At 46.4% G+C, this 25,948-nt stretch overlaps 1 protein-coding gene across 1 annotated transcript in view; it reads left to right on the top strand.

The window, feature by feature from the left end:
* LOC308369243 (low-density lipoprotein receptor-related protein 4-like) overlaps positions 1–24,062 on the top strand; it is a gene marked incomplete at its 5' end in the record, with an annotated part of 72,583 nt that extends 48,521 nt beyond the window's left edge. The window contains 20 exon segments of the mRNA XM_080843585.1: positions 100–205; positions 741–942; positions 1,109–1,298; positions 4,695–4,826; positions 5,780–5,920; positions 6,050–6,136; positions 6,519–6,690; positions 8,093–8,255; positions 9,321–9,546; positions 12,620–12,923; positions 13,988–14,206; positions 14,347–14,481; positions 14,929–15,037; positions 15,620–15,764; positions 16,862–16,975; positions 17,725–17,839; positions 18,377–18,441; positions 18,778–18,865; positions 18,989–19,130; positions 20,302–24,062. Of these exon segments, the coding sequence (XP_080699711.1) occupies positions 100–205; positions 741–942; positions 1,109–1,298; positions 4,695–4,826; positions 5,780–5,920; positions 6,050–6,136; positions 6,519–6,690; positions 8,093–8,255; positions 9,321–9,546; positions 12,620–12,923; positions 13,988–14,206; positions 14,347–14,481; positions 14,929–15,037; positions 15,620–15,764; positions 16,862–16,975; positions 17,725–17,839; positions 18,377–18,441; positions 18,778–18,865; positions 18,989–19,130; positions 20,302–20,664 (3,218 nt within the window). The 3' untranslated portion in view covers positions 20,665–24,062.
* Positions 24,063–25,948: the final 1,886 nt, after the last annotated feature.

The raw sequence follows: 25,948 nt of genomic DNA, 5'->3' as shown, positions 1-25,948 counted from the left end.
ACATGTCTAAAGAGCTGACAAATAGAAAATAATGATCTGGTATTCTCCTGATAATGATGGCTCTCTGGGACTAATCTGGTCCTCTGCTTCGTGTCTCAGGCACAGACAGGATTGAGGTTTCCAACGCAGACGGCAGCATGCGCACGGTGCTAATTTGGGAGAATCTGGATCGCCCCCGGGACATCGTTGTGGATCCCATAGGAGGGTGAGGAAGGGAGAGAGGGAGGAATGTGAAGCTGTCTGTGTGTGTCTCGTTGTGGATCCCATAGGAGGGTGAGAAAGGGAGAGAGAGAGGAATGTGAAGCTGTGTGTGTGTCTCAGGTCTCTCGCTGGGTAGAGGGAATGTTTAGGGATATTCTTTAAGTTCACTAATTTACTAATTCCAACATCAACACCACAAATTCTGAATGCTGAAATGCTGTGTTAGGTTTTTTAACAGTGAGAAGGTTTGTCCTGTGCAAACATTAATACACACACACACACACACACACACACACACACACACAGAAGGTTTGTCCTGTGCAAACATTAATAAAGCACATGCTGTACATGCTTATGGCTCACAGCCCATGTAATGACATCTTAATGTGTGTGTATGTGTGTCTGTGTGTGTGTGTGTGTGTGTCTGTGTGTGTGTGTGTGCTCACAGCCCATGTAATGACATCACAGCCCATGTAATGACATCACAGCCCATGTAATGACATCACAGCCCATGTAATGCCATCTTAATGTTTCTCCAGATTGATGTACTGGACGGACTGGGGCGCCAGCCCTAAGATCGAGCGTGCTGGAATGGACGCATCCAACCGCATGGTCATCATCTCCACCAATCTCACCTGGCCCAACGGCCTGGCCATCGACTACCAGACGGAGAGACTGTACTGGGCGGACGCCGGCATGAAGACCATCGAGTACGGCAACTTTGACGGCTCTGACCGACAGGTACAAATGGGCTTCAGTTGGTTGAAAACATTTTAGTGTGTCATCAAGCTTGTTTGTCTCATACGAGGTTTCTCATGTGTGTGTGTGTGTGTGTGTGTGTGTGTGTGTGTGTGTGTGTGTGTGTGTGTGTGTGTGTGTGTGTGTGTGTGTGTGTGTGCCTCTTCAGATTCTAATCAGTAGCCAGCTGCCACACCCCTTTGGCCTGACGCTTCACGAGGACCGGATCTTCTGGACCGACTGGCATTCCAAGAGCATCCAGAGCGCCAACAAGCTGACGGGTCTGGACCGGGCCACGCTGGTGGAGAACCTGGAGAACCTCATGGACATCCACATGTTCAACCGCCATCGCTCGACAGGTACGGAACCCTTCAAAACTGATCTAACTCAACCACATCGCTTGACAGGTACGGAACGCTTTAAAACTAATCTAACTCGACCGCATCGCTCGACAGGTACGGAACGCTTTAGAAACTGATCTAACTCAACCACAGCGCTCGTCAGGTACGGAACGCTTTAAAACTAATCTAACTCGACCATATCGCTCGACAGGTACGGAACGCTTTAAAACTAATCTAACTCGACCATATCGCTCGACAGGTACGGAACGCTTTAAAACTGATCTGACTCGACCGCATCGCTCGACAGGTACGGAACGCTTTAGAAAACTGATCTAACTCAACCGCATCGCTCGTAAGGTAGGGAACGCTTCTGATCTAACTCAACCGCCATCGCTCGTAAGGTAGGGAACGCTTCTGATCTAACTCGACCACATCGCTCGACAGGTAGGGAACGCTTCTGATCTAACTCAACCGCCTAACTCGACCACATCGCTCGACAGGTAGGGAACGCTTCTGATCTAACTCAACCGCCATCGCTCGTAAGGTAGGGAACGCTTCTGATCTAACTCGACCACATCGCTCGTAAGGTAGAGAACGCTTCTGATCTAACTCAACCGCCATCGCTCGTAAGGTAGGGAACGCTTCTGATCTAACACAACCGTCATCGCTCGACAGGTAGGGAACGCTTCTGATCTAACTCAACCGCCATCGCTCGTAAGGTAGGGAACGCTTCTGATCTAACTCGACCACATCGCTCGACAGGTAGGGAACGCTTCTGATCTAACTCAACCGCCATCGCTCGTAAGGTAGGGAACGCTTCTGATCTAACTCGACCACATCGCTCGTAAGGTAGGGAACGCTTCTGATCTAACTCGACCACATCGCTCGTAAGGTAGGGAACGCTTCTGATCTAACTCGACCACATCGCTCGTAAGGTAGGGAACGCTTCTGATCTAACTCGACCACATCGCTCGTAAGGTAGGGAACGCTTCTGATCTAACTCGACCACATCGCTCGTAAGGTAGGGAACGCTTCTGATCTAACTCGACCACATCGCTCGTAAGGTAGGGAACGCTTCTGATCTAACTCAACCGTCATCGCTCGTCAGGTAGGGAACGCTTCTGATCTAACTCGACCGTCATCGCTCGACAGGTAGGGAACGCTTCTGATCTAACTCAACCGCCATCGCTCGTAAGGTAGGGAACGCTTCTGATCTAACTCGACCACATCGCTCGTAAGGTAGGGAACGCTTCTGATCTAACTCGACCACATCGCTCGTAAGGTAGGGAACGCTTCTGATCTAACTCGACCACATCGCTCGTAAGGTAGGGAACGCTTCTGATCTAACTCAACCGCCATCGCTCGTAAGGTAGGGAACGCTTCTGATCTAACTCAACCGTCATCGCTCGACAGGTAGGGAACGCTTCTGATCTTACTCAACCGCCATCGCTCGTAAGGTAGGGAACGCTTCTGATCTAACTCGACCACATCGCTCGTAAGGTAGGGAACGCTTCTGATCTAACTCGACCACATCGCTCGTAAGGTAGGGAACGCTTCTGATCTAACTCGACCACATCGCTCGTAAGGTAGGGAACGCTTCTGATCTAACTCAACTGTCATCGCTCGTCAGGTAGGGAACGCTTCTGATCTAACTCGACCACATCGCTCGTAAGGTAGGGAACGCTTCTGATCTAACTCGACCACATCGCTCGTAAGGTAGGGAACGCTTCTGATATAACTCGACCACATCGCTCGTAAGGTATGGAACGCTTCTGATATAACTCGACCACATCGCTCGTAAGGTAGGGAACGCTTCTGATCTAACTCAACGGTCATTGCTCGTCAGGTAGGGAACGCTTCTGATCTAACTCAACCGTCATCGCTCGTCAGGTAGGGAACGCTTCTGATCTAACTCAACCGTCATCGCTCATCAGGTACGGAACGCTTTAAAACTGATCTAGCTCAACCACATCGCTCGTCAGGTGGGAAACGTTTCTGATCTAACTCAACCACAACGATTGTCAGGTGGGGAATGCTTAAAAACTGATCTAACTCGACCACACTGTGCTGTCTTAAAAGTTGGTCTGCCATCAAGGAATGCGATGAGTGTGTGGGTTCTGTTTTATGAATAGCACTCTATAATTGTCGTTGTCCTAGTCAATGCTGCAGTTCTTTTATGCAGTGCTCACTTATCATCATCAGAGATCCACTCTCCCGGTGGCTATGGATTTGTGGTCCATGTTGAATTGATTTCCTGCCTCTAATTGGGAGGCACTGTCACTGTCCTCTTCTGGGAAATAAGAACTGCACAGCGGTCGTTACGCACTTACATTATTTGAGTTTCTCTGCGCTCCAAGATCGAGTTGGAGTTTGAAGTAATGTGTGTATGTGTGTGTGTTTGTGTGTGTGTCTGTCTGTCTGTCTGTCTGTCTGTCTGTCTGTGTCTCTGTCTGTGTGTGTGTGTGTGTGTGTGTGTGTGTGTGTGTGTGTGTGTGTGTGTGTGTGTGTTTGTGTGCGTGTGTGTGTGTAGCAAGTGCATGTGTGAGGCTATTCACTATTGTGAGTGACCTCATTACCTTCTGGCTATGTCATGACAAGGTGCTAGAATAATCTGCCCCTGTCTTGTATCCAGTGTCCTGTCTGTCTGTGTGTGTGTGTGTGTGTGTGTGTGTGTGTGTGTGTGTGTGTATCCAGTGTCCTGTCTTTTCACCGAGGGGATTAGGGGCTGGGGTAAACTGATCCCAGGCCTGTGAGATTGGGGCAGAAAGCACACCGCACCTGGGGGCTCATACCAGGTTGATGTGTGTGATGTATGGGGTCCCCCGTGTGTGTGTGTGTGTGTGTGTGTGTGAGTGTGTGTGTGTGTGTGTGTGTGTGTGTGTGTGTGTGTGTGTGTGTGTGTGTGTGTGTGTGTGTGTGTGTGTGTGTGTGTGTGTGTGTGTGTGTGTGTGTGTGTGTGTGTGTGTGTGATGTATGGGGTCCCCCTCAGGGGGGGTTGGTCCCATGTTGGGGGTGGGGAATGCTTGAGCTATAGTGCTAAGCATGGGTACTGATGTTGGGTTATGGTTAGGGTTAGGGGGGAGTTGATCCCATGTTGGGGGTGGGGAATGTGTGTGTGTGTGTGTGTGTGTGTGTGTGTTTGAGCTATAGTGCTAAGCATGGGTACTGATGGCGCTGCTATAAACACACAGATCTAAAATACACTTTTTAAGAGCCTCCGATGTGATTGTGTAATGTGGTGTTGACTCCATCAGTTTCTTTATGTTCTTGTTTTATAAGCGCCCTGAAAACCAGCCAGTGCTATCACTACTATAATTCCGTTTACTTGACTAGTCTCTTTCTATTTGACCACATCCATCTAATAATAATAATAATAATTATTATTATTTATTTTATCTGTCATCTCCTGTGCAGTGCGGACCCCGTGTGCTGTGAATAATGGCGGTTGCAGCCACCTGTGCCTCCTGGCTCCTCCTCCCCAAGGCTCCAGCTGTGCGTGCCCCACTGGCATCACCCTCCAGGTGGACGGGAAGACCTGTGCCCACGGTAAGCGCCCAAAATGGACGCCCTTACCCAAACACTAATTAAGCTTTCAAAATGGACGCCCTTACCCAAACACTAATTAAGCTTTCAAAATGGACGCCCTTACCCAAACACTCATTAAGCTTTCAAAATGGACACCCTTACCCAAACACTAATGGAGCAGCTATGTAGTACAAGGTTACTGAAAAATGTGTGAAAGTGTGATGGATAATCCTCTGAAACAACCATAGGTGATTGTATTCACATGTGCGTTTACGGAATAACAATGCATCACAGACTGACGGCAGGGTACACAAACTTCTGCCATCTTGACCCTTGACCTTCGCCCTGGCCGTCAGCTGTGCCTGTATCTCAGTGGAGGCACACAGAAGCATGTTCCATAGCATGGGTTAGGGTTAGGGTTAGGGCATGTTCCATAGCATGCGTCATTGCCTTCTCTGAGAGAGCACAGGAAGCCCTTTGAAACACTACCCCCATACACACACACACACACACACACACACACACACACATACACACACACACCCCCATACATTCCCCCTGGATCCACCCCCATACAATCCCCCTGGTGCTCTGAGGGTTAAGCCCTGATCCCGAGCACCCCTTTGATGCCTGCATCCATCACACCGGCAGACCAACCCTCAGCTGTTTGTGGCTTGAGTAATGCAGTGAGGCAGCGTGAATGTGCATTAGTAGCTTAGTCTTCAAGTTTAAACAAGGTGCTGAAATGTATCTCGGTCACCGTGCCTCTTTGTGTTCCTGCCTACCTGGCATGCTGTGTGTGTGTGTGTGTGTGTGTGTGTGTGTGTGTGTGTGTGTGTGTGTGTGTGTGTGTGTGTGTGTGTGTGTGTGTGTGTGTGTGTGTGTGTGTGTACCTGGCATGCTTTATCAAACTCAACTGCTGAAACCATTCCACCTCGACTGAAACTATAATGGCTGAATTCCGTCCCTCACAGGAATGAGCAGCTTCCTGATCTTCGCTCGCCGCACAGACATCCGGATGGTGTCTCTGGACATCCCCTACTTCGCTGACGTGGTCCTGGCTGTCAACGGCTCCATGAAGAACACCATCGCCATCGGGGTCGACCCTAAAGAGGGTGTGTGTGTGTGTGTGCGTGTGCGTGTGCGTGTGCGTGTGAGTGTGTGTGTGTGTGTCCCAGATTGAGGCAGTCTGATGCACTTTTATCCATCGATGCCATGCTAAGGTCGTATCTCCTCTCTTCCAGGTAAAGTGTATTGGTCAGACAGCACTCTGAAGAAGATCACTCGAGCCAACATCAATGGGACGGCACAGGAGGACATCATTGCAACTGGTGAGGGGGAAAGAGGCCCTGATGAATCTCTTATCTATGATTGACACACATACACACACACACACACACAGATACACACACACACACAAACATAATCATGATGAATGCACCGAGTCTGACAGGAATCTACCCAAACATACTCATGATGAATGCACGGAGTCTGACAGTAATCACACACACACACACACACACACACACACACATACAAACACACACACACACACACACACACACACAAACATACTCGTGTTGAATGCACGGAGTCTGACAGGAATCACACACAGACACACACACACACACACACACACACACACACACACACACACACACACACACACAATCATGATGAATGCATCGAGTCTGACAGGAATCTCCCCCTCAGGCCTCATGACGACTGACGGGCTGGCTGTGGACTCCCTGGGCCGCAAGATCTATTGGACCGACACCGGCACCAACCGCATCGAGGTGGCTAATATGGACGGGTCCATGCGTAAGGTGCTGGTGTGGCAGAACCTGGACAGTCCTCGTGCTATTGCCCTCTACCACGAGATGGGGTGAGTCCTCCTCCTCTTCATCTCTCCTCCTCTTCTTCATCTATTGCTCTCTACCACGAGATGGGGTGAGTCCTCCTCCTCTTCTCTCCTCTTCATCTCTCCTCTTCCTCTTCTCTCCTCCTCTTCTCTCCTCCTCTTCTCTCCTCCTCCTCTTCATCTATTACTCTCTACCACGAGATGGGGTGAGTCTCTTCATCTCTCCTCTTCATCCCTCCTCCTCTTCATCTCTCCTCTTCATCTATTGCTCTCTACCACGAGATGGGGTGAGTCTCCTCTTCTCTCCTCTTCATCTCTCCTCCTCCTCTTCTCTCCTCTTCATTTCTCCTCCTCTTCTCTCCTCCTCCTCTTCATCTATTGCTCTCTACCACGAGATGGGGTGAGTCTCTTCATCTCTCCTCCTCCTCTTCTCTCCTCTTCATCTCTCCTCCTCCTCTTCTCTCCTCCTCTTCTCTCCTCTTCATCTCTCCTCCTCTTCTCTCCTCCTCCTCTTCATCTATTGCTCTCTACCATGAGATGGGGTGAGTTCTGGCCTCTACATTCCTTCAGCAGGATCTCATTGGACATTGTTTGAAAAAGTGATGAAGTTTTCTGCACATGACCGTGCCTTCGTCCGTCTGTATTTCATGGATGACAAACTGATCGGGCCTCATCTCTCCTCCTCCTCTACATCTCTCCTCCTCTTCTCTTCTCCTTCTGATCTCTCCTCCTCCTCTTCTCTTCTCCTCCTCTTCTCTCCTCCTGATCTCTCCTCCTCCTCTTCTCTCCTCCTCCTGATCTCTCCTCCTCCTGATCTCTCCTCCTCCTCTTCTCTCCTCCTCCTCTTCTCTTCTCCTTCTGATCTCTCCTCATCCTCTTCTCTTCTCCTCCTGATCTCTCCTCCTCCTGATCTCTCCTCCTCCTCTTCTCTCCTCCTCCTCTTCTCTTCTCCTTCTGATCTCTCCTCATCCTCTTCTCTTCTCCTCCTGATCTCTCCTCCTCCTGATCTCTCCTCCTCCTCTTCTCTCCTCCTCCTGATCTCTCCTCCTCTTCTCTTCTCCTCCTGATCTCTCCTCCTCTTCTCTTCTCCTCCTCATCTCTCCTCCTCCTCTTCTCTTCTCCTCCTCTTCTCTCCTCCTCCTCATCTCTCCTCCTCCTCTTCTCTTCTCCTCCTCTTCTCTCCTCCTCCTGATCTCTCCTCCTCCTGATCTCTCCTCCTCCTCTTCTCTCCTCCTCCTCTTCTCTTCTCCTTCTGATCTCTCCTCCTCCTCTTCTCTCCTCCTCCTCTTCTCTTCTCCTCCTGATCTCTCCTCCTCCTCTTCTCTCCTCCTCCTGATCTATCCTCCTCCTCTTCTCTCCTCCTCCTGATCTCTCCTCCTCCTCTTCTCTCCTCCTCCTGATCTCTCCTCCTCCTCCTCTTCTTCAGGTACATGTATTGGAGTGATTGGGGGGAGCACGCTAAACTGGAGAGGTCTGGAATGGATGGCTCCGACCGCACAGTTCTCATCAGTAATAATCTGGGCTGGCCTAACGGACTGGCCATAGACAAGGCCGGCTCTCAGCTCCTGTGGGCTGACGCTCACACTGAGGTAAGACATCCAACAAGACGCTGTTTACACTAGAATAGCTGACATGCCCTTCACTTACTCTTATCTGGAAAGCCCCAGTGGCGGAGATGAATCCAGCAGAAGAGGGGCCTGTTCCACAACTCTTGACTGAATGATAATTAGAAACAGAGAAAGACTTTTCAATCTCACAGGAGTAATACCATGCATGGAAGAAGTTAGAATATAGAATGGATTCCAACAACCGATAAAGTTAGTTGCCTCTGTGATCGAGATTAAAGTTAGTTGCGTCTGTGATCGAGATTAAAGTTAGTTGCGTCTGTGATCGAGATTAAAGTTAGCCGCGTCTGTGATCGAGATTAAAGATAGTTGCGTCTGTGATCGAGATTAAAGTTAGTTGCGTCTGTGATTGAGATTAAAGTTAGTTGCGTCTGTGATCGAGATTAAAGTTAGTTGCGTCTGTGATCGAGATTAAAGTTAGTCGCGTCTGTGATCGGGATTAAAGTTAGTCGCATCTGTGATCGAGATTAAAGTTAGTTGCGTCTGTGATCGAGATTAAAGTTAGTTGCGTCTGTGATCGAGATTAAAGTTAGTTGCGTCTGTGATCGAGATTAAAGTTAGTTGTGTGTGATCCAGATTAAAGTTAGTTGTGTGTGATCCAGATTAAAGTTAGTTGTGTGTGATCCAGATTAAAGTTAGTTGTGTGTGATCCAGATTAAAGTTAGTTGTGTGTGATCCAGATTAAAGTTAGTTGCGTCTTTGATCCAGATTAAAGTTAGTTGTGTGTGTGATCGAGATTAAAGTTAGTTGCGTCTGTGATCGAGATTAAAGTTAGTTGCGTCTGTGATTGAGATTAAAGTTAGTTGCGTCTTTGATCGAGATTAAAGTTAGTTGTGTGTGATCGAGATTAAAGTTAGTTGTGTGTGATCGAGATTAAAGTTAGTTGTGTGTTATCCAGATTAAAATTAGTTGCGTCTTTGATCGAGATTAAAGTTAGTTGTCTGTGATCGAGATTAAAGTTAGTCGCGTGTGTGATCGAGATTAAAGTTAGTTGCGTCTGTGATCGAGATCCTCTTCTTTCCCTCTCAGCGCATCGAAGTGGCCGACCTGAACGGCTCCAACCGCCGCATCCTGGTGTCTCCGGTGCAGCACCCGTACGGGCTGACCCTCCTCGGGCCGCACATCTACTGGACCGACTGGCAGAGCCGCAGCATCCAGAGAGCGGACAAGACCACCGGCACCAACGCCATCACCGTCCGGTCCAACCTGCCCGGGCTCATGGACATACAAGCTGTGGACCGCGAGAGGCCTCTAGGTGAGGGACTCCCACACAGACACACACACACACACACACCTGCCACCAGACGTAGAATGAATTCATGAATATGATGTCTGTCTTCTACAGCAACATGTTAGAATGGTGTCATGAATATGATTTCTGTCTTCTACATCAACATGTTGGAATGGTGGTTGGCCTGTTTTTGGATTCCATTTCACCCGTGTGAACCTTCAGGGTACACATGAAGAGATGCAGCCCAGATATTCACAATGGCCGACAGCCATCTCTCATTAGAATATTCATGTGTGAATACTGATTTGACTCTGTGGCCTTTCAGGTGAAGTGTGTGCATCACAGCTCTGCTGTTCAATCAAATGGCAGTGATGTTGTTCAGATGGTCTGCAATGTCTAGTTTGTGTTGACTGTAGTGCAATACTGCCATCTAGGGGCACTGTAGTGCAATACTGCCCTCTAGTGGCTCAGATGTGCTTGCTTTCTTGTTCCCCTTTTCCTCCCTCATCCTGCAGTCCTTACTCTTGTGACCGCTTGGCCAGTGCTGTTGAATACCCTCTTGTAATTTTACTGAGATATACTACATACATCGAGCACGAAGCACAAGCAGTCTGAGGGCAGTGTTCAGTCGTGAAACATACTAACACATCGACAACAAGCAGTCTGAGGGCAGTGTTCAGTCGTGAAATATACTAGAACATCGATCACAAGCAGTCTGTGGGCAGTGTTCAGACCTGAAACATACCAAAACATCGATCACAAGCAGTCTGTGGGCAGTGTTCAGACCTGAAACATACCAAAACATCGAGCACAAGCAGTCTGAGGGCAGTGTTCAGTCGTGAAACATACTAGAACATCGACCAATAGCAGTCTGAGGGCAGTGTTCAGTCGTGAAACATACTAACACATCGAGCACAAGCAGTCTGAGGGCAGTGTTCAGTCGTGAAACATACTAACACATCGACAACAAGCAGTCTGAGGGCAGTGTTCAGTCGTGAAACATACTAACACATCGAGCACAAGCAGTCTGAGGGCAGTGTTCAGTCGTGAAACATACTAACACATCGACAACAAGCAGTCTGAGGGCAGTGTTCAGTCGTGAAACATACTAACACATCGACAACAAGCAGTCTGAGGGCAGTGTTCAGTCGTGAAACATACTAAAACATCGACAACAAGCAGTCTGAGGGCAGTGTTCAGTCGTGAAACATACTAACACATCGAGCACAAAGCACAAGCAGTCTGAGGGCAGTGTTCAGACCTGCTCCCCATTTCCTCTTGCAGGAACTCAAGTGTCTCTCGTGAGTTTGACCTTTACACGGCGGGGCCTCCTCTTAACTCTTCGATTTTGCAAACTGCTCGACTTTATCTCCCGGGAAACCGTCAAGACTGAGCCACACACACACACACACACAAACACACACACACACATCTAAGGGCCATGTCTCTATAAGCATGTCCTTGTCTTCTTAATATGCTGAGTGCATTTCACGGGTTGTGTCCCATGGATTGAGCCAGTTCCGGTAGTCTTTGGAGGCCTGTCGTGCTGGCTGGTCGTCTCCAAGGCAGTTGAACGTAATGTGATTGCAGGAACAAATTGGTTCCCTTTGGACGCAGGCCCGTCGGCATTCCCTGTTAGCAATAAGTCACATGCTGGGAGAGAGAGAGCAAGAGTGGGGAAGAGATGGCAGATTATTGCCATTGTGGTCGCTCACAGGACATGCTGTGTTTCAAATTAGTCCGACCCCCCCCCCCCCCCCCCCGTCCCCCCCCCCCCCACCCCTTCATTCAGCCCTGCCAAGAGAAGAGGGCTGTGTAATCAGAAGAGTCGGGGAAGATTGTCTGGAAACAATTTTTATGTCTCTGTTTCCCACACCAGAATTGAATCATTGTCTCTCTGTTGCTCTAACTCTCTCAGCCTTTCTTTTTCAATCCCTCTCTCTGTCAGTCTCTCTCTCTCTCTCTCTCTCTCTCTCTCTCTCTCTCTCTGTCAGTCTCTCTCTCTCTCTCTCTCTCTCTCACACTGTCTGTCAGTCTCTCTCTCTCTCTCTCTCTCTGTCAGTCTCTCTCTCTCTCTCTCTCTCTCTGTCTGTCAGTCTCTCTCGCTCTCTCTCTCTCTCTGTCTGTCAGTCTCTCTCTCTCTCTCTCTGTCTGTCAGTCTCTCTCTCTCTCTCTCTCACACTGTCTGTCAGTCTCTCTCTCTCTCTCTCTGTCAGTCTCTCTCTCTCTCTCTCACACTGTCTGTCAGTCTCTCTCTCTCTCTCTCTCTCTGTCAGTCTCTCTCTCTCTCTCTCTCTCTCTCTGTCTGTCAGTCTCTCTCGCTCTCTCTCTCTCTCTGTCTGTCAGTCTCTCTCTCTCTCTCTCTGTCTGTCAGTCTCTCTCTCTCTCTCTCTCTCACTGTCTGTCAGTCTCTCTCTCTCTCTCTGTCAGTCTCTCTCTGTCAGTCTCTCTCTCTCTCTGTCAGTGTCTCTCTCTCTCTGTCAGTCTCTCTATCTCTCTCTCTTTCTCTGTCAGTCCATCTCTCTCTCCCTCTCTCTGTCAGTCTCTCTAGTGCTCTCTCTCTGTCAGTCTCTCTATCTCTCTCTCTCTCTCTCTCTCTCTCTCTGTCAGTCTCTCTATCTCTCTCTCTCTCTCTCTCTCTGTCAGTCTCTCTCTCTCTCTCATCTCTGCTAAATCCATTGACATAAACATGTCGGAGCACAATGAGTCTCTGTGTCTGGAGTCGCCATGACCCAGGAGTTATAAGTTCATGAGACTGCACATGGACGTGGGGACAGTATTCTATATTGTTGGATGTCATTGCCATAATATATTGGAACCACTTACTCCTGACTCAATTTAAAGGGAATTTACAATGTGGTTGAGTGTGTGGTTCCTAAGGAAGGAAGGATATTGCAGCTTAAATAATTACTGTAACATGTGTTATTGTAGTTTTTTGGGGTTTGGAACATACAGTATTTCATTATTACATATGCTCTCAAACTGATGTGATTCACCTCCCTCTCGTAGGTTTTAATAAGTTCAAAATGATGTGATTCACCTCCCTCTCGTAGGTTTTAATAAGTTCAAACTGATGTGATTCACCTCCCTCTCGTAGGTTTTAATAAGTGTAGTCGGAGGAACGGCGGCTGCAGCCATCTCTGTCTGCCTCGTCCTAACGGCACTTCCTGTGCCTGCCCCACCGGCATCCTGCTGAAGCCAGACGGCCGCTCGTGTGACGACAGCCCGGAGACCTACCTGTTGTTCTCCAACCGCGTCAGCGTGCGCCGCATCTCCCTGGATACCAACGACCACACGGACGTGCACGTGCCGGTGCCCGAGCTGCATAACGTCATCTCCCTGGACTACGACAGCGTCGACGGCAAGCTCTACTACACTGACGTGTCGCTGGATGTCATCAGGTAAGGCTTACACGATGAGTACCGCACATCCATTCCTACCTCGTCAATCAGGACACCTTCGTTCATGAACAGCCAGTTACTGATTAGCTTAAAGCCAGCACGACCTGTACAAGTCATGGACTTACCTTAAAGAAGCTCTAGTGACCGAATGTGTATCTGTAACGTGAACAAGTCATGGACTTACTTTAAAGTAGCACTAGCGACTGAATGTGTATCTGTAACGCTGCCTTAAAGTAGCATTAGTGACTGAATGTGTATCTGTAGCGCTGCCTTAAAGTAGCATTAGTGACTGAATGTGTATCTGTAGCGCTGCCTTAAAGTAGCATTAGTCAGTGAATGTGTATCTGTAGCGCTGCCTTAAAGTAGCATTAGTGACTGAATGTGTATCTGTAACGCTGCCTTAAAGTAGCATTAGTCAGTGAATGTGTATCTGTAGCGCTGCCTTAAAGTAGCATTAGTGACTGAATGCGTATCTGTAGCGCTGCCTTAAAGTAGCATTAGTCAGTGAATGTGTATCTGTAGCGCTGCCTTAAAGTAGCATTAGTGACTGAATGTGTATCTGTAACGCTGCCTTAAAGTAGCATTAGTGACTGAATGTGTATCTGTAGCGCTGCCTTAAAGTAGCATTAGTGACTGAATGTGTATCTGTAGCGCTGCCTTAAAGTAGCATTAGTGACTGAATGTGTATCTGTAACGCTGCCTTAAAGTAGCATTAGTGACTGAATGTGTATCTGTAGCGCTGCCTTAAAGTAGCATTAGTCAGTGAATGTGTATCTGTAGCGCTGCCTTAAAGTAGCATTAGTGACTGAATGTGTATCTGTAGCGCTGCCTTAAAGTAGCATTAGTGACTGAATGTGTATCTGTAGCGCTGAGTAGCACTAGTGACTGAATGTGTATCTGTAACGCTGAGTAGCACTAGTGACTGAATGTGTATCTGTAACGCTGAGTAGCACTAGTGACTGAATGTGTATCTGTAACGCTGAGTAGCACTAGTGACTGAATGTGTATCTGTAGCACTGCAGGCTCTCATTGCTGTGTTCCATGTGTTCAATGTGTCTCTGCAGGCGGTCTAATCTGGACGGCACTGGTATGGAGACTGTGATTAGCCAGGGACTGAAGACTACCGACGGTCTGGCGGTGGACTGGGTGTCCCGGAACATGTACTGGACAGACACGGGTCGCAACACTATAGAGGTGGCCCGCCTCGATGGCACCGCAAGGAAGGTTCTGATCAACAACAGCCTGGACGAGCCCAGGGCAATCGCTGTATTCCCCAGTAAAGGGTGAGGAGATTGACACAGAGATGTGTGTGTGTGTGTGTGTGTGTGTGTGTGTGTGTGTGTGTGTGTGTGTGTGTGTCTGGTTCACATTGGGTTTGACCTTAGCGCACGTCTCATGCATTTCTTTGATTGCCAATTGCCAGGTACTTGTTCTGGACTGACTGGGGGCACATTGCCAAGATCGAGCGGGCGTGCCTTGATGGGTCAGAGAGAAAGGTCCTCATCAACACTGACCTGGGCTGGCCCAATGGCCTGACACTTGATTACGACACACGCAGGTAAGTGAGATAATCAAGAATAAGTACAACAGAGCGAAATTAAATATTTTTGACACATTTTGCAATGGTACAGTATGTTTTTAAAATGGTAATATGACTTTAGCATGTGTTAATCTATCCTGTCAGAATTGAAATACTATCCTACGTCTGTGGAACCAGCTCCCTCAAGACATTAGATCCGCCCCCTCTATTTCTGCCTTCAAGTCTAGGCTAAAAACCCACCTTTACTCCCTGGCCTTCCTTTCCCCCTGAACTGTTAACCCCCGGTTCTTGCCTATGTGGGCTGTTATTGTATTATTGTTATACTGTATTATTTGCCTTTTATGTCATTGTAAAGCACTTTGGTCAGTTTATGCTGTATATAAATGTGCTCTATAAATAAAGCTTACTTACTTACTAAAGTATACTGAGGAAACATGCCATGTATTGTGATCCCTGTGTGTTCAGGATATTCTGGGTGGATGCTCACCTGGACCGGATTGAGAGTTCAGACCTGAATGGGAATCTCAGGCAGATCCTGGTCAGCCCAGTGTCCCACCCCTTTGCTCTCACACAGGTACCCATCCAGCTGTCACTCAACTAGCCTCGACCTATCATGTCTGATCCTCTTCTCCTCAAACCCTCCTCCTCCTGCTCCTCCTCAGTTACTCACTCCCTCACCCAGTCTCTGCCATCCTCCCATCCAATCATCTCATTAACGCACTATACAGTCTGCCATCCTCTCATCCAATCATAACGCACTATACAGTCTGCCATCCTCTCATCCAATCACTATACAGTCTGCCATCCTCTCATCCAATCATCTCATTAACGCACTATACAGTCTGCCATCCTCTCATCCAATCACTATACAGTCTGCCATCCTGTCATCCAATCATTTCATTAACGCACTGTACCGTTGTGCTGCGTACCTCCATCTCTGACCTTCATTTTTCTTTTCTCCTTCCCCCCTTTCCTCCGTCCTCCTGTTGTCCTGCCATTCCCCCCTTTCCCTCCCCATCCCGTGTCTGCCCCCCCCCCTCCTTCCCTCTTTTCTTTCTTTTGTTCCCTCTCTCCTCTCCTCTTTTTTCCCCACCTTCCTTCTTCCCAGTTGAAGCCGGTCTCCTCCCCTCTAACTCCTTTCTCCCGCATCTCACAGCAAGAGCGCTGGATCTACTGGACGGACTGGCAGACCAAGTCCATCCAGCGCGTGGATAAGCACGCGGGGCGCACTAAGGAGACGGTGCTGGCCAACGTAGAGGGCCTCATGGACATCATCGTGGTGTCACCCCAGCGGCAGAGTGGTAAGAGCAGGGGCTTCTGGGACATCTCTGTGGTAAGAGCAGGGGCTTCTGGGTAAGAGCAGGGGCTTCTGGGACATCTCTGTGGTAAGAGCAGGGGCTTCTGGGACATCTCTGTGGTAAGAGCAGGGGCTTCTGGGTAAGAGCAGGGGCTTCTGGGACATCTCTGTGGTAAGAGAAGGGGCTTCTGGGTAAGAGCAGGGGCTTCTGGGACATCTCTGTGGTAAGAGCAGGGGGTTATGGGTCATCTCTGTGGTAAGAGCAGGGGGTTCTGGGTCATCTCTGTGGTAAGAGCAGGGGGTTATGGGTCATCTCTGTGGTAAGAGCAGGGGCTTCTGGGTAAGAGCAGGGGGTTCTGGGTCATCTCTGTGGTAAGAGCAGGGGCTTCTGGGTAAGAGCAGGGGGTTCTGGGACATCTCTGTGGCAGAGTGGTAAGAGCAGGGGGTTATGGGTAAGAGCAGGGGGTTCTGGGTCATCTCTGTGGTAAGAACAGGGGGTTATGGGACATCTCTGAGGTCATCTCCACTCATGACTCTGAGGCTCTGGCCTGGAGAACTTCACGAGGTCACTGCTTTTTGTGCTGAAGCCTTTCCATTCCCCTGGAAGTCCATCTCTGTGTGATTCTCTCTTTCCCTGATATCCTTGGCCTTTCAAATCGGTTCTTACTCCTCAAACTGTGTGACGTCCATCTCTGTGTGTGTGATTCTCTCTGATATCCTTGGCCTTTCAAATCGGTTTCAAACTCCTCACACTGTGTGACGTCCATCCCTCCTCCTCATCAGTACTTCTCCGTCTTGTGTCCCTGTGTGTGTGTGTGACTCCTCTCCTCTCCTCTCTCCTCTCCTGCTCCCTCCTCCACAGGCACCAATCTCTGTGTGTGTGTGTGACTCTGTGTGTGTGACTCCTCTCCTGCTCTCTCCTCTCTCCTCCACAGGCACCAATCTCTGTGTGTGTGTGACTCCTCTCCTGCTCTATCCTCCACAGGCACCAATCTCTGTGTGTGTGTGACTCCTCTCCTGCTCTCTCCTGCACAAGCACCAATCTCTGTGTGTGTGTGTGTGTGTGTGTGTGTGACTCCTCTCCTGCTCTCTCCTCCACAGGCACCAATCTCTGCGGGGTCAATAATGGAGGCTGTACACACCTGTGCTTCGCCAAGACCAACAGCTTTGCGTGTGCCTGCCCAGATGAGCCAGACGACAGGCCCTGCTCAACCAGTGAGTCTAACAGACCTTTAGCAGCCCTTATAGCGGCTGACTGTGGCACAGATCTGGCCCGGATGTGGCACGGATACGGCACACATCTGTTTCAGAGTCGGCTGTTCACTGCTATGCAGAGACACTGTTGTGAACTCAACAGTAGGAGAGGTAGAGCACAGACCACTGGACCCAGTGAGAGAAGACAACACAAGGTGCACAGAAAGCCAAAAGTCACCACTAGGTGGCAGTATACTCAAGTGACAGGACGCAGTGAATCTTATATCCCACATAAACCAAAGACACACTGGAGATGGCTACGACAGCACAGTAACTTATTCAGCCCTACATTTTGCCTGAAGGTTCTTGAAAACTAAGTATAATGTTCTTTTGTATAGAGTACATTTACATTCCATTTACACTGTAGCCTTCAGTTCACCCCAATATAGTAGTTATGTTTATATAATATAATATAATAATACAATACACTAGTTATTAACAGTTTTTTCCTGATGGCTTACACACTATAACCGGTTCCCTCAACAAAACAAAACTATAGCTTTGCCTCAGTTCTCCAAAGATGTGTGACCTTCATGCTCATTTAGTAAACACATGCAATCAATACAATAAACTCAAGGCATCAGCATCTGAACTCAGTCAGCACACCTTTTTCATGGGGGAAAACACTAAGCCACAACGTGATCAACAATCATTAATCAATCAATCAATCAATCATTCCAACATGCACTCAACTTGTATCTGTTCTTCAGTCTCAGGATATGTGCCTGCTGTTCCCAGTGGCGGTGGCAACCCTGTTACGCGTGCGCCCAACAAGAACCCCAAACTTCCCACAGAGAAGCCTCAACGAGGACCTCCAGTGGTCAAGTAAGGACATTGCAGCATAGAGCTGATTCTGATTGATTTATAATACAAAGCACTAGTACCCTGTTAGTGACTGCTACAATGGCTGAATGATTTAAGGAGTTACACGAGGCTACTTACGTCAAGTACCTAAGTTCTAACTTCCTGTCTCATTACCAACAGCTGCAGTACCTAAGTTCTAACTTCCTGTCTCAATACCAACAGCTGCAGTACCTAAGTTCTAACTTCCTGTCTCAATACCAACAGCTGCAGTACCTAAGTTCTAACTTCCTGTCTCAAAACCAACAGCTGCAGTACCTAAGTTCTAACTTCCTGTCTCAATACCAACAGCTGCAGTACCTAAGTTCTAACTTCCTGTCTCAATACCAACAGCTGAAGTACCTAAGTTCTAACTTCCTGTCTCAATACCAACAGCTGCAGTACCTAAGTTCTAACTTCCTGTCTCAATACCAACAGCTGAAGTACCTAAGTTCTAACTTCCTGTCTCATTACCAACAGCTGCAGTACCTAAGTTCTAACTTCCTGTCTCATTACCAACAGCTGCACAGACAAGAGCCTGAGCGTGGAGGGATGCATACAGAGCAATGTGGTGACTGCTCCTCATGGTAAGCAAGAAGTACATCACCAGATTTCATTTAATCCTGGCGCAGATGTTACATGGAACATGAGGCAAACACTGTGGGTGTCAGTATGATGTTTGCTGATTCATGTTACATGCAACATTAGGCAAACACTGTGGGTGTCAGTATGATGTTTGCTGATTCATGTTACATGCAACATTAGGCAAACACTGTGGGTGTCAGTATGATGTTTGCTGACTCATGTTACATGGAACACTGTGGGTGTCAGTATGATGTTTGCTGACTCATGTCTCCTTGTATGATGTTTGCTGACTCATGTCTCCTTGTATGATGTTTGCTGACTCATGTCTCCTTCCGTAGGTGAGGGACTCCATATCAGTTATGTCATCGGTGGGGCTCTGACCATCTTGGCCATTCTTATCCTCATCGCTGCCTTCATCATATACAAGTAAGTGTTCCTGTCCAAAGCAGTACTCATATATACCATATACACACTTGTGATTGTCTGGATTTCAGTGATAGGCACCGACTAAGATGTTTTTCTTTCTTTGATCGCTATGGCGATCTCTAGGCATAAGAAGTCCAAGTTCGCCGACCCAGGAGTGAGTAACTTGACCTACAGTAACCCCTCGTACCGGACGTCAACGCAAGAAGTCAAAATAGAGACGACCCAGAAACCTCCCATTTACAATCAGCTACGATATAAAAAAGAGGTACGGTTGGTTGTTAACATGGAGTCAGCTACGATATAAAAAAGAAGTACGGTTGCTTGGTAACATGGAGTCCTGACTTGTTGTGGGTGTCCAGACCATAAATAAACAAAGAAAGGCTGAATGGATGTATTCTAATGAATCCATTGGCTAATGCTTGTCAACCTCAACCTGATGACTGCAAAAAATAACTAGTTAGCTATGTTGTGGTATGGTATGATCATGACCTGTCTAAGAAAGATTAATTAGCTCCTACGTTTGTTCGCCGTGTAGTAGATTATATAATAGCAAAAAGTATTATATAATTTGTCAAAAACATTTGTCGTTTCCTGCTCATCTCTTTCCATTTGTTTCTGTTCTCCTTCACTACAGCTCTCTCATCCTTACAACTCCCTCTCTCCTTTTATCTTTTGACCTTTGACCTTTCTTTTCCATCCAAACCACTGATGAGGTAGATGACATGCATGAACAAGTATACTGTTGCTCAGATGGACCTCCCTACTTAATTCAGCCCTATACAGTCCATACTGATAGATTTAGTACCCAGCCAGCCATACTGCATGCCAACTCTACTTTTACACCTATTGTGCACGAGCAGGTGTGTGTGGGTGTGAATGGTGGGGCGGGATGCATAAAATAATACATCTGTCGACCGCCTGTTGGCAGTTAAAGTCTAAAATCCTCTCTTTTGCCTCTCTGTCTGTAACTGTACAATCACCCATTTAGGAATGTTGAACAGACAAATGATGTAAATCTCAGGTTTAAATTTGATCCGTTTTAGGAATGAATAATGAATAACACACTCACCACTGAGAGAAGAGCTGATTTATACAAGAAGAATTCTAGACTGGGGAGATAATTCAGCATGTTTGCAGTGTGATTTGAATGCCGTGCTGAATAAACCCTACACATACACATACACACATTCATACACACACACACACACACACACACACACACACACACACACACACACACATGCAGTGTGATTTGAATGCCGTGCTGAATAAACCCTGCCCACCTAACATGACTACTGGAGATGCAGCGCAGTGATTGTTATTGTCCTGCTGTGTGTGTGTGTGTGTGTGTGTTTGTGTGTGTGAAGCCCCCAGCCACCCTAGCCTCACCCTAACCTCCTCTCCCTCTTCCTCCCGCGCCCTCTCTCCTCCAACAGGGGACCTGCGACAACAACTACACCAAGGAAAAGATCCGCATCGTGGAGGGCGTGTGTCTGCTCTCGGGGGAGGAGCTCTACTGGGAGGACCTGCGGCAGCTGAAGATGTGCCGTGGCGGGGGGCTGCACGCATGCATGCGCACGGACACCGTCTCCCTGCAGGCCAGCAGCAGCGCATCGCTGGACGACGGGGAGACGGAGCAGCTGCTCCTCCAGGAGGAGACGGTGTCCGAGTGCTCCAGCATCAACACCAACGCCCCCGCCACTACCCCCCAGCGCCACCACGCCTCCACCCACCTCCCCGACACGGGCTGGCACGCCCTCCCCAACCAACGCAAGCCCTCCACAGAGAGCCAGGTCTGACGCAGTCGTCATCGTCCTCATTAGGCCCAACACGCCGGAACATGCATACGTGAACACACACACACACAAGTCATCTGGGTCCCATACCGACCATACAACCTGAACCAGTCAGTCAATCGCAGGCCCCTCCATGGCTCCCAATATATGACTGGTGCAAATGGAACATATTTGAGTACGACAAACAAACACAAACAAACACATCAAGCCTCTTTTACACACATTCATATTCCTCTGCTGCTTTTAATGAATAGATATCCTGACAAAATAACACACACACACACACACACACACACACCTTCCACTGTTCCCTGGAGATCAACCGGCCTTCTATGCTGGCCCTCCGTCCTGTTCACCCCATCAGGCCCCCCACCCCCCCTCCCCCTCCCCCTCCCCCTCAACCTCAACTGACTCAAGGTCGCCCCCTTCAGACAAAAGACTGAACTGCATCTCAAAGCTTTCTGAAGGATGGCCATAAGCTGGACGCTTGATGAGAGGAATGAGCGAAATCATGGACATGTCAGGAGCCTCAAGATAGAAGAAACCCGCTTGAAAACAAGCAGCGCTTTGTTGTGTATGATATTGCTTTCTTTTTTTGGACATTTTGAAAACGAAAACATAAAACTATCTACTCGTGGACTGTGTAACAAACGTCGCTCTCTCTCTCTCTCTCGGTTGACACTCATTTCATGCCATGGTTTTTTTTGCAAACTCTATTTATGAACTCCTTTTTTTTTGTACGTCTGAGTTGGTCTGTCGATTTCTGGAGTATTGAAGCGAATTAAAGAACTGATAAGCCTGCATCCATTCATAGGACGTATCTGTATTTATGACAGTGCCAAAGGACGGAGTGATTACTTATTCAGAGAGTGCCTCTGCGCTTTCTTTATCTTCCAGTTTAATGTATACTGCAGAGGAATGCAGACACTACTTCAACTAGCTGTAGGAGCTGAGTGTGGATATGTTTTAAACATTGCCTTTCTTTACATCTCCTTCCTCATCTCTATCCTCTACAAAAGAAACCCTGGGCTCACCCTGAACTTTGAACTGTGTTTTTAAATGTTGTGTTGTATGGTTGGCATACGTTAAAGGAATGGGAGATATTTTATTAAAGCTGCAACAATGATCGGTCCTCGGGGAAAGCAGTCTCAATGAAGAATAAGTGCCAAACGTTTTTATTTTCAGTTATTTATATTTCATGGAGGTCGATGGGTGTTCTTTGCATTTTTCCTCTACTTTTGGTTTGACCTAGATCCACCATCTCAAAATCTGTAAAGCACCATGCACTTGCAGTGTCTATACTCTAGAAATATTTAGTTTTTAAATGCAGCTTTCTGTGAAACACATGGGGCTATGTACATGTCTAAAATTATACCACTGACCACCCCATGAGACATTCATTTCTAAGAAAAAAAAGAATATATCTGATGCATTGATGGTGCGTGGTTTTGTACTTTTTTGTATTTGTTGTGGAAAATTCTTAGAGTTGTGAACAGGTCTGGGTTGGTGTTCTCAAAACCAGTTATCTTGAAGTAACTTCAACAAGTTCAGCATCATGCTGAGTCGCTGCTAAAACACATACTCAGCACTGAGGCCAATGATTCATGGTCTTGGCAGCTACTTAACCTAAGCTCTCTGATGGTTTTCTTACAAACGCCCAGAGAATCTAGTCTAGTGCTCTGTTTAGTAGCAACTCTAACCTGCTTGCTTTTTATTCACAGATTAAAAAAAAAATAAAAATAAATAAAAATTGCTAACAATCAGTCTTGTACAGATATCACAACGAGAAGTTAAACAAACAAACAAACGAACAAAAAAACATTTGTATGTGTTGAAGATATTGTGTTGATTTTATTGTATAGAGAGTCTTTTGTACAAAGGGATTTCATGATTTGTTTTGAATTGTTTGTATTAATTTTACTCACTGGAGAGGAACATTTTTTTCTGAATTATTTAACCACTTTGTTTCCAAACCTTGTGAATGATAGGGTTTATGCCAGTTATTTAATAGAGTGCTCTTTTATGTTACAAATTATTGGTCACATATAACTGTTGTAAAGTTAACTGAAAGAGATATTTATAATTCCTTTGTTTGGTTGTCACTTATGTGTAAATATGAAAAGACTGTATATGCATCCTTCCTCCCTGTGTCAATACTAACAAGCTGTGTTGAGTGATTCTAGTGGATTACACCTTTGCTATCTTTTTAATATAAAACTGCATTTGCATTTAAAGAAATAATGGCATGCTCCTTTTCAGTACAGGACTCCCGGCAGACAGGTGCCGGGGGTGTCCTTAAGAACGCCGCCTGTTTGTGACCCATTTTATCAGTGTGTTGTGTAAGGCTTACCACAGTGCCACATTAACATTCCCAATAATCTGCTCATCTGAAACCAAACGCCCTTTGGGTGGATGTTTCTCATTAGAAAGGAATTAGATCAAAGTAGTGACGCTCGACACAAAGCTTTCCGCATATTTCTGCAATTTGGTGCATCATCAACGCCTTCATAGAGTGTATTGTCTAAATATAAAATCACGTTTTTCTTGATGTTAATCTGTATAACTTTGTATTAGTATTCTTGAGCAGCAGCTATAGTCATAGGTGATTGCAGACAGTGGTGCCAAGTAGAGGCCTATACATGAATAGGCTCAGGCTTCTAGAACATTCTATTTTCAAAAGCTGCTGTGTTATACAAGACTCTGTCTGAGTACGGGAGAAACCATATTTGTTAATCTGAGATTAAGATTGTCTGCAGAATTGTAGCGTATACAATTTATGAACCTTTTACATGTCATTACCTACCAAATTGTTTGGAGAACATCTTACATACCTTAACTTGCAAAGAACATCTTTGCTCCTCTCTACTTGACGCTGTTCCTGTCCTATTTGTGCACAGTGATCAAATAATCCTTAAGAAGCATTCCACAAAGCAAACTGATGAGGAACAGAAACAGGCCAATAAGGTTAAGATATATTTGTAGGCAAAATGCAAGCCCCGCAAAAGAGAAGACATTTAGTATACAGTCGGCAAAACAAAGAAAAAGCAGTTTGAAATGAATTGACATTTTCAGGCAGTATAGGCCTCACTTGATTGGGGATGGAAGACATTTTGTAAAGGCCTATCAGTTACTCACAATTTGAAGACAGGAAACATTGATGACAGCTGATGAACAAACCAAATTCTGAGCCCATGTGAGCCAGTTTACAGTAAGTCTGCTCCCACATATTAGGTAGGCCTACAGTGAGACGGTTATTGGGGATGCCTATGTAATCTATGGATTTACACATCACATTATTTGTCCAACACCATAGACTTAACTCAATTTTGTTCTTTTTTATTATTATCCTGAACTCCAAACATTTTTCACGTATGCTGGGTACAAGCCCACATGACTTTTAGTTTCTCAGAAACTGATGTCAAGGTCTTCAGGCTTGAATGCATTCTATGTTCATATTCTGCCATTGCCTCTAAAATGTTGTTGTTGTGTTTGAGACCTTAACAATATTAGATTTTGAATGCAATTTTGAAAATAAAGTTTCACAAAGAAGAGGACATAGTAACATACTTTGACTTTGACCTAATTGCAGGGCGATTTGTCACTGTGAACAGTCTATATAGTCGCCATTCTGACACCTCCAAATGTATAGGCCCATTCAATAACCACACTACCAGTCGTAGCCAAAAGTTTTGATAATGAAACAAATATACATTTTCACAAAGTTTGCTGCTTCAGTGTCTTAAGATATTTTTGTCAGATGTTACAATGGAAGACTGAAGTATAATTACAAGCATTTAATAAGAGTCATAGGCTTTACTATCCAGGAACAGTTAGGTGATGAACAATGCCTTTTCCAGCATGATGGAGCACCTTGCCATAAGGCAGAAGTGATAACTAAGTGGCCTGGGGAACAAAACATCGATATTTTGGGTCCATGGACTGGAAACTCCCCAGACCTTAATACCACTGAGAATTTGTGGTCAATCCTCAAGACGCGGGTGGACAAACAAAAACGCGCAAATTCTGACAAACTCCAAGCATTGATTATGCAAGAATGGGCTGCCATCAGTCAGGATGTGGCCCAGAAGTTAAATGACAGCATGCCAGAGCGGATTACAGAGGTCTTGAAAAAGAAGGGTCAACACTGCAAATATTGACTTTTTGCATACTTCATGAATTGTCAATAAAAGCCTTTGACAGGTATTAAATGCGTGTAATTATACTTAAGTCTTCCATAGTGTCCCAAAGGCTACTACTGTTCTCACACTGTTGTTGTAGACCTGCTTTAGCATTTAATTATGAAATTCTATATATGTATAGCTATGATATCATTTAATGAACTTTAATACCAGGAGGCCATATTTCTACACGAATGACATCAACTTACTCACAGCGTACATAAAACAAGTGAAAGATGTGAAGTGATGGAAACAAGCGTTCTGCTCATAATCTATCGTAGCCCGACCTATTAGCCCCCGCGACCTACTAGCCCCCACGCGCTGGTACACGTAACTTAATATTAATTTAACTGCCAACTAGGATCGCGGATTTCGGAAAACGTAAGTCCAAAAAGGGTATTTAAATTGGCCTTGTAGCAAAAATGCACATATACAGAGTATTGAACTCTGCGTGGGAGCTAATAGGTCGGGCTACAATAAGAATTTAGCAAAAGCTAAAATGTTATGTTTGATGCATCAAACCCATTGACTGACTTATTCGGAATGCTACCTGTTTTATATCTTTGTGATAGACTCGCGATTATGCAATATAGTATTACGGCTGCTGCAGAGCAAAACATCTGTTATGTTTCTCATTTCTGTCATGTGTATTTCACTAGCAAGGCATTTAACAGCGTTTGTTTTCTGTCATGTGTCCTGGAGCCGGAAGTCGGTTCAAATTGGCCAATGATATTACCCACCTAACAGATTTAAACCAATCATATTTGAGTACCAAAAACGAACTCATTTTCAAACGCCAAAGTGATAAGTTGCTGCCACACACAAGCAAGGGAGTAACCTGTTATACAAACGAGTACATCTTAGCGATATCTTTGGAACAAAAGTTATTTTAGCGGTTCGGGTAAGTAAGTTCTCGATTATCTTTTACTTAGGAATCTATAAAGCACTTAGAATAGTGACTTATTAGAATGTAGCCAGAATATTGTTCCTGCAATGTTAACACATTACGTGTGTCCGCAAAAGACAGTTGCCAGAGGTAACCTTATATATTTTAGCAAGACTTCGTTACCTATTTATCAGTCTTGTTGAACTCTCATCAAAGTAGCACA

Source organism: Sprattus sprattus, assembly GCF_963457725.1.
Source record: "Sprattus sprattus genome assembly, chromosome: 8".
Classification (NCBI taxonomy): domain Eukaryota; kingdom Metazoa; phylum Chordata; class Actinopteri; order Clupeiformes; family Clupeidae; genus Sprattus; species Sprattus sprattus.
This window is presented reverse-complemented; position numbering and strand designations above follow the sequence as displayed.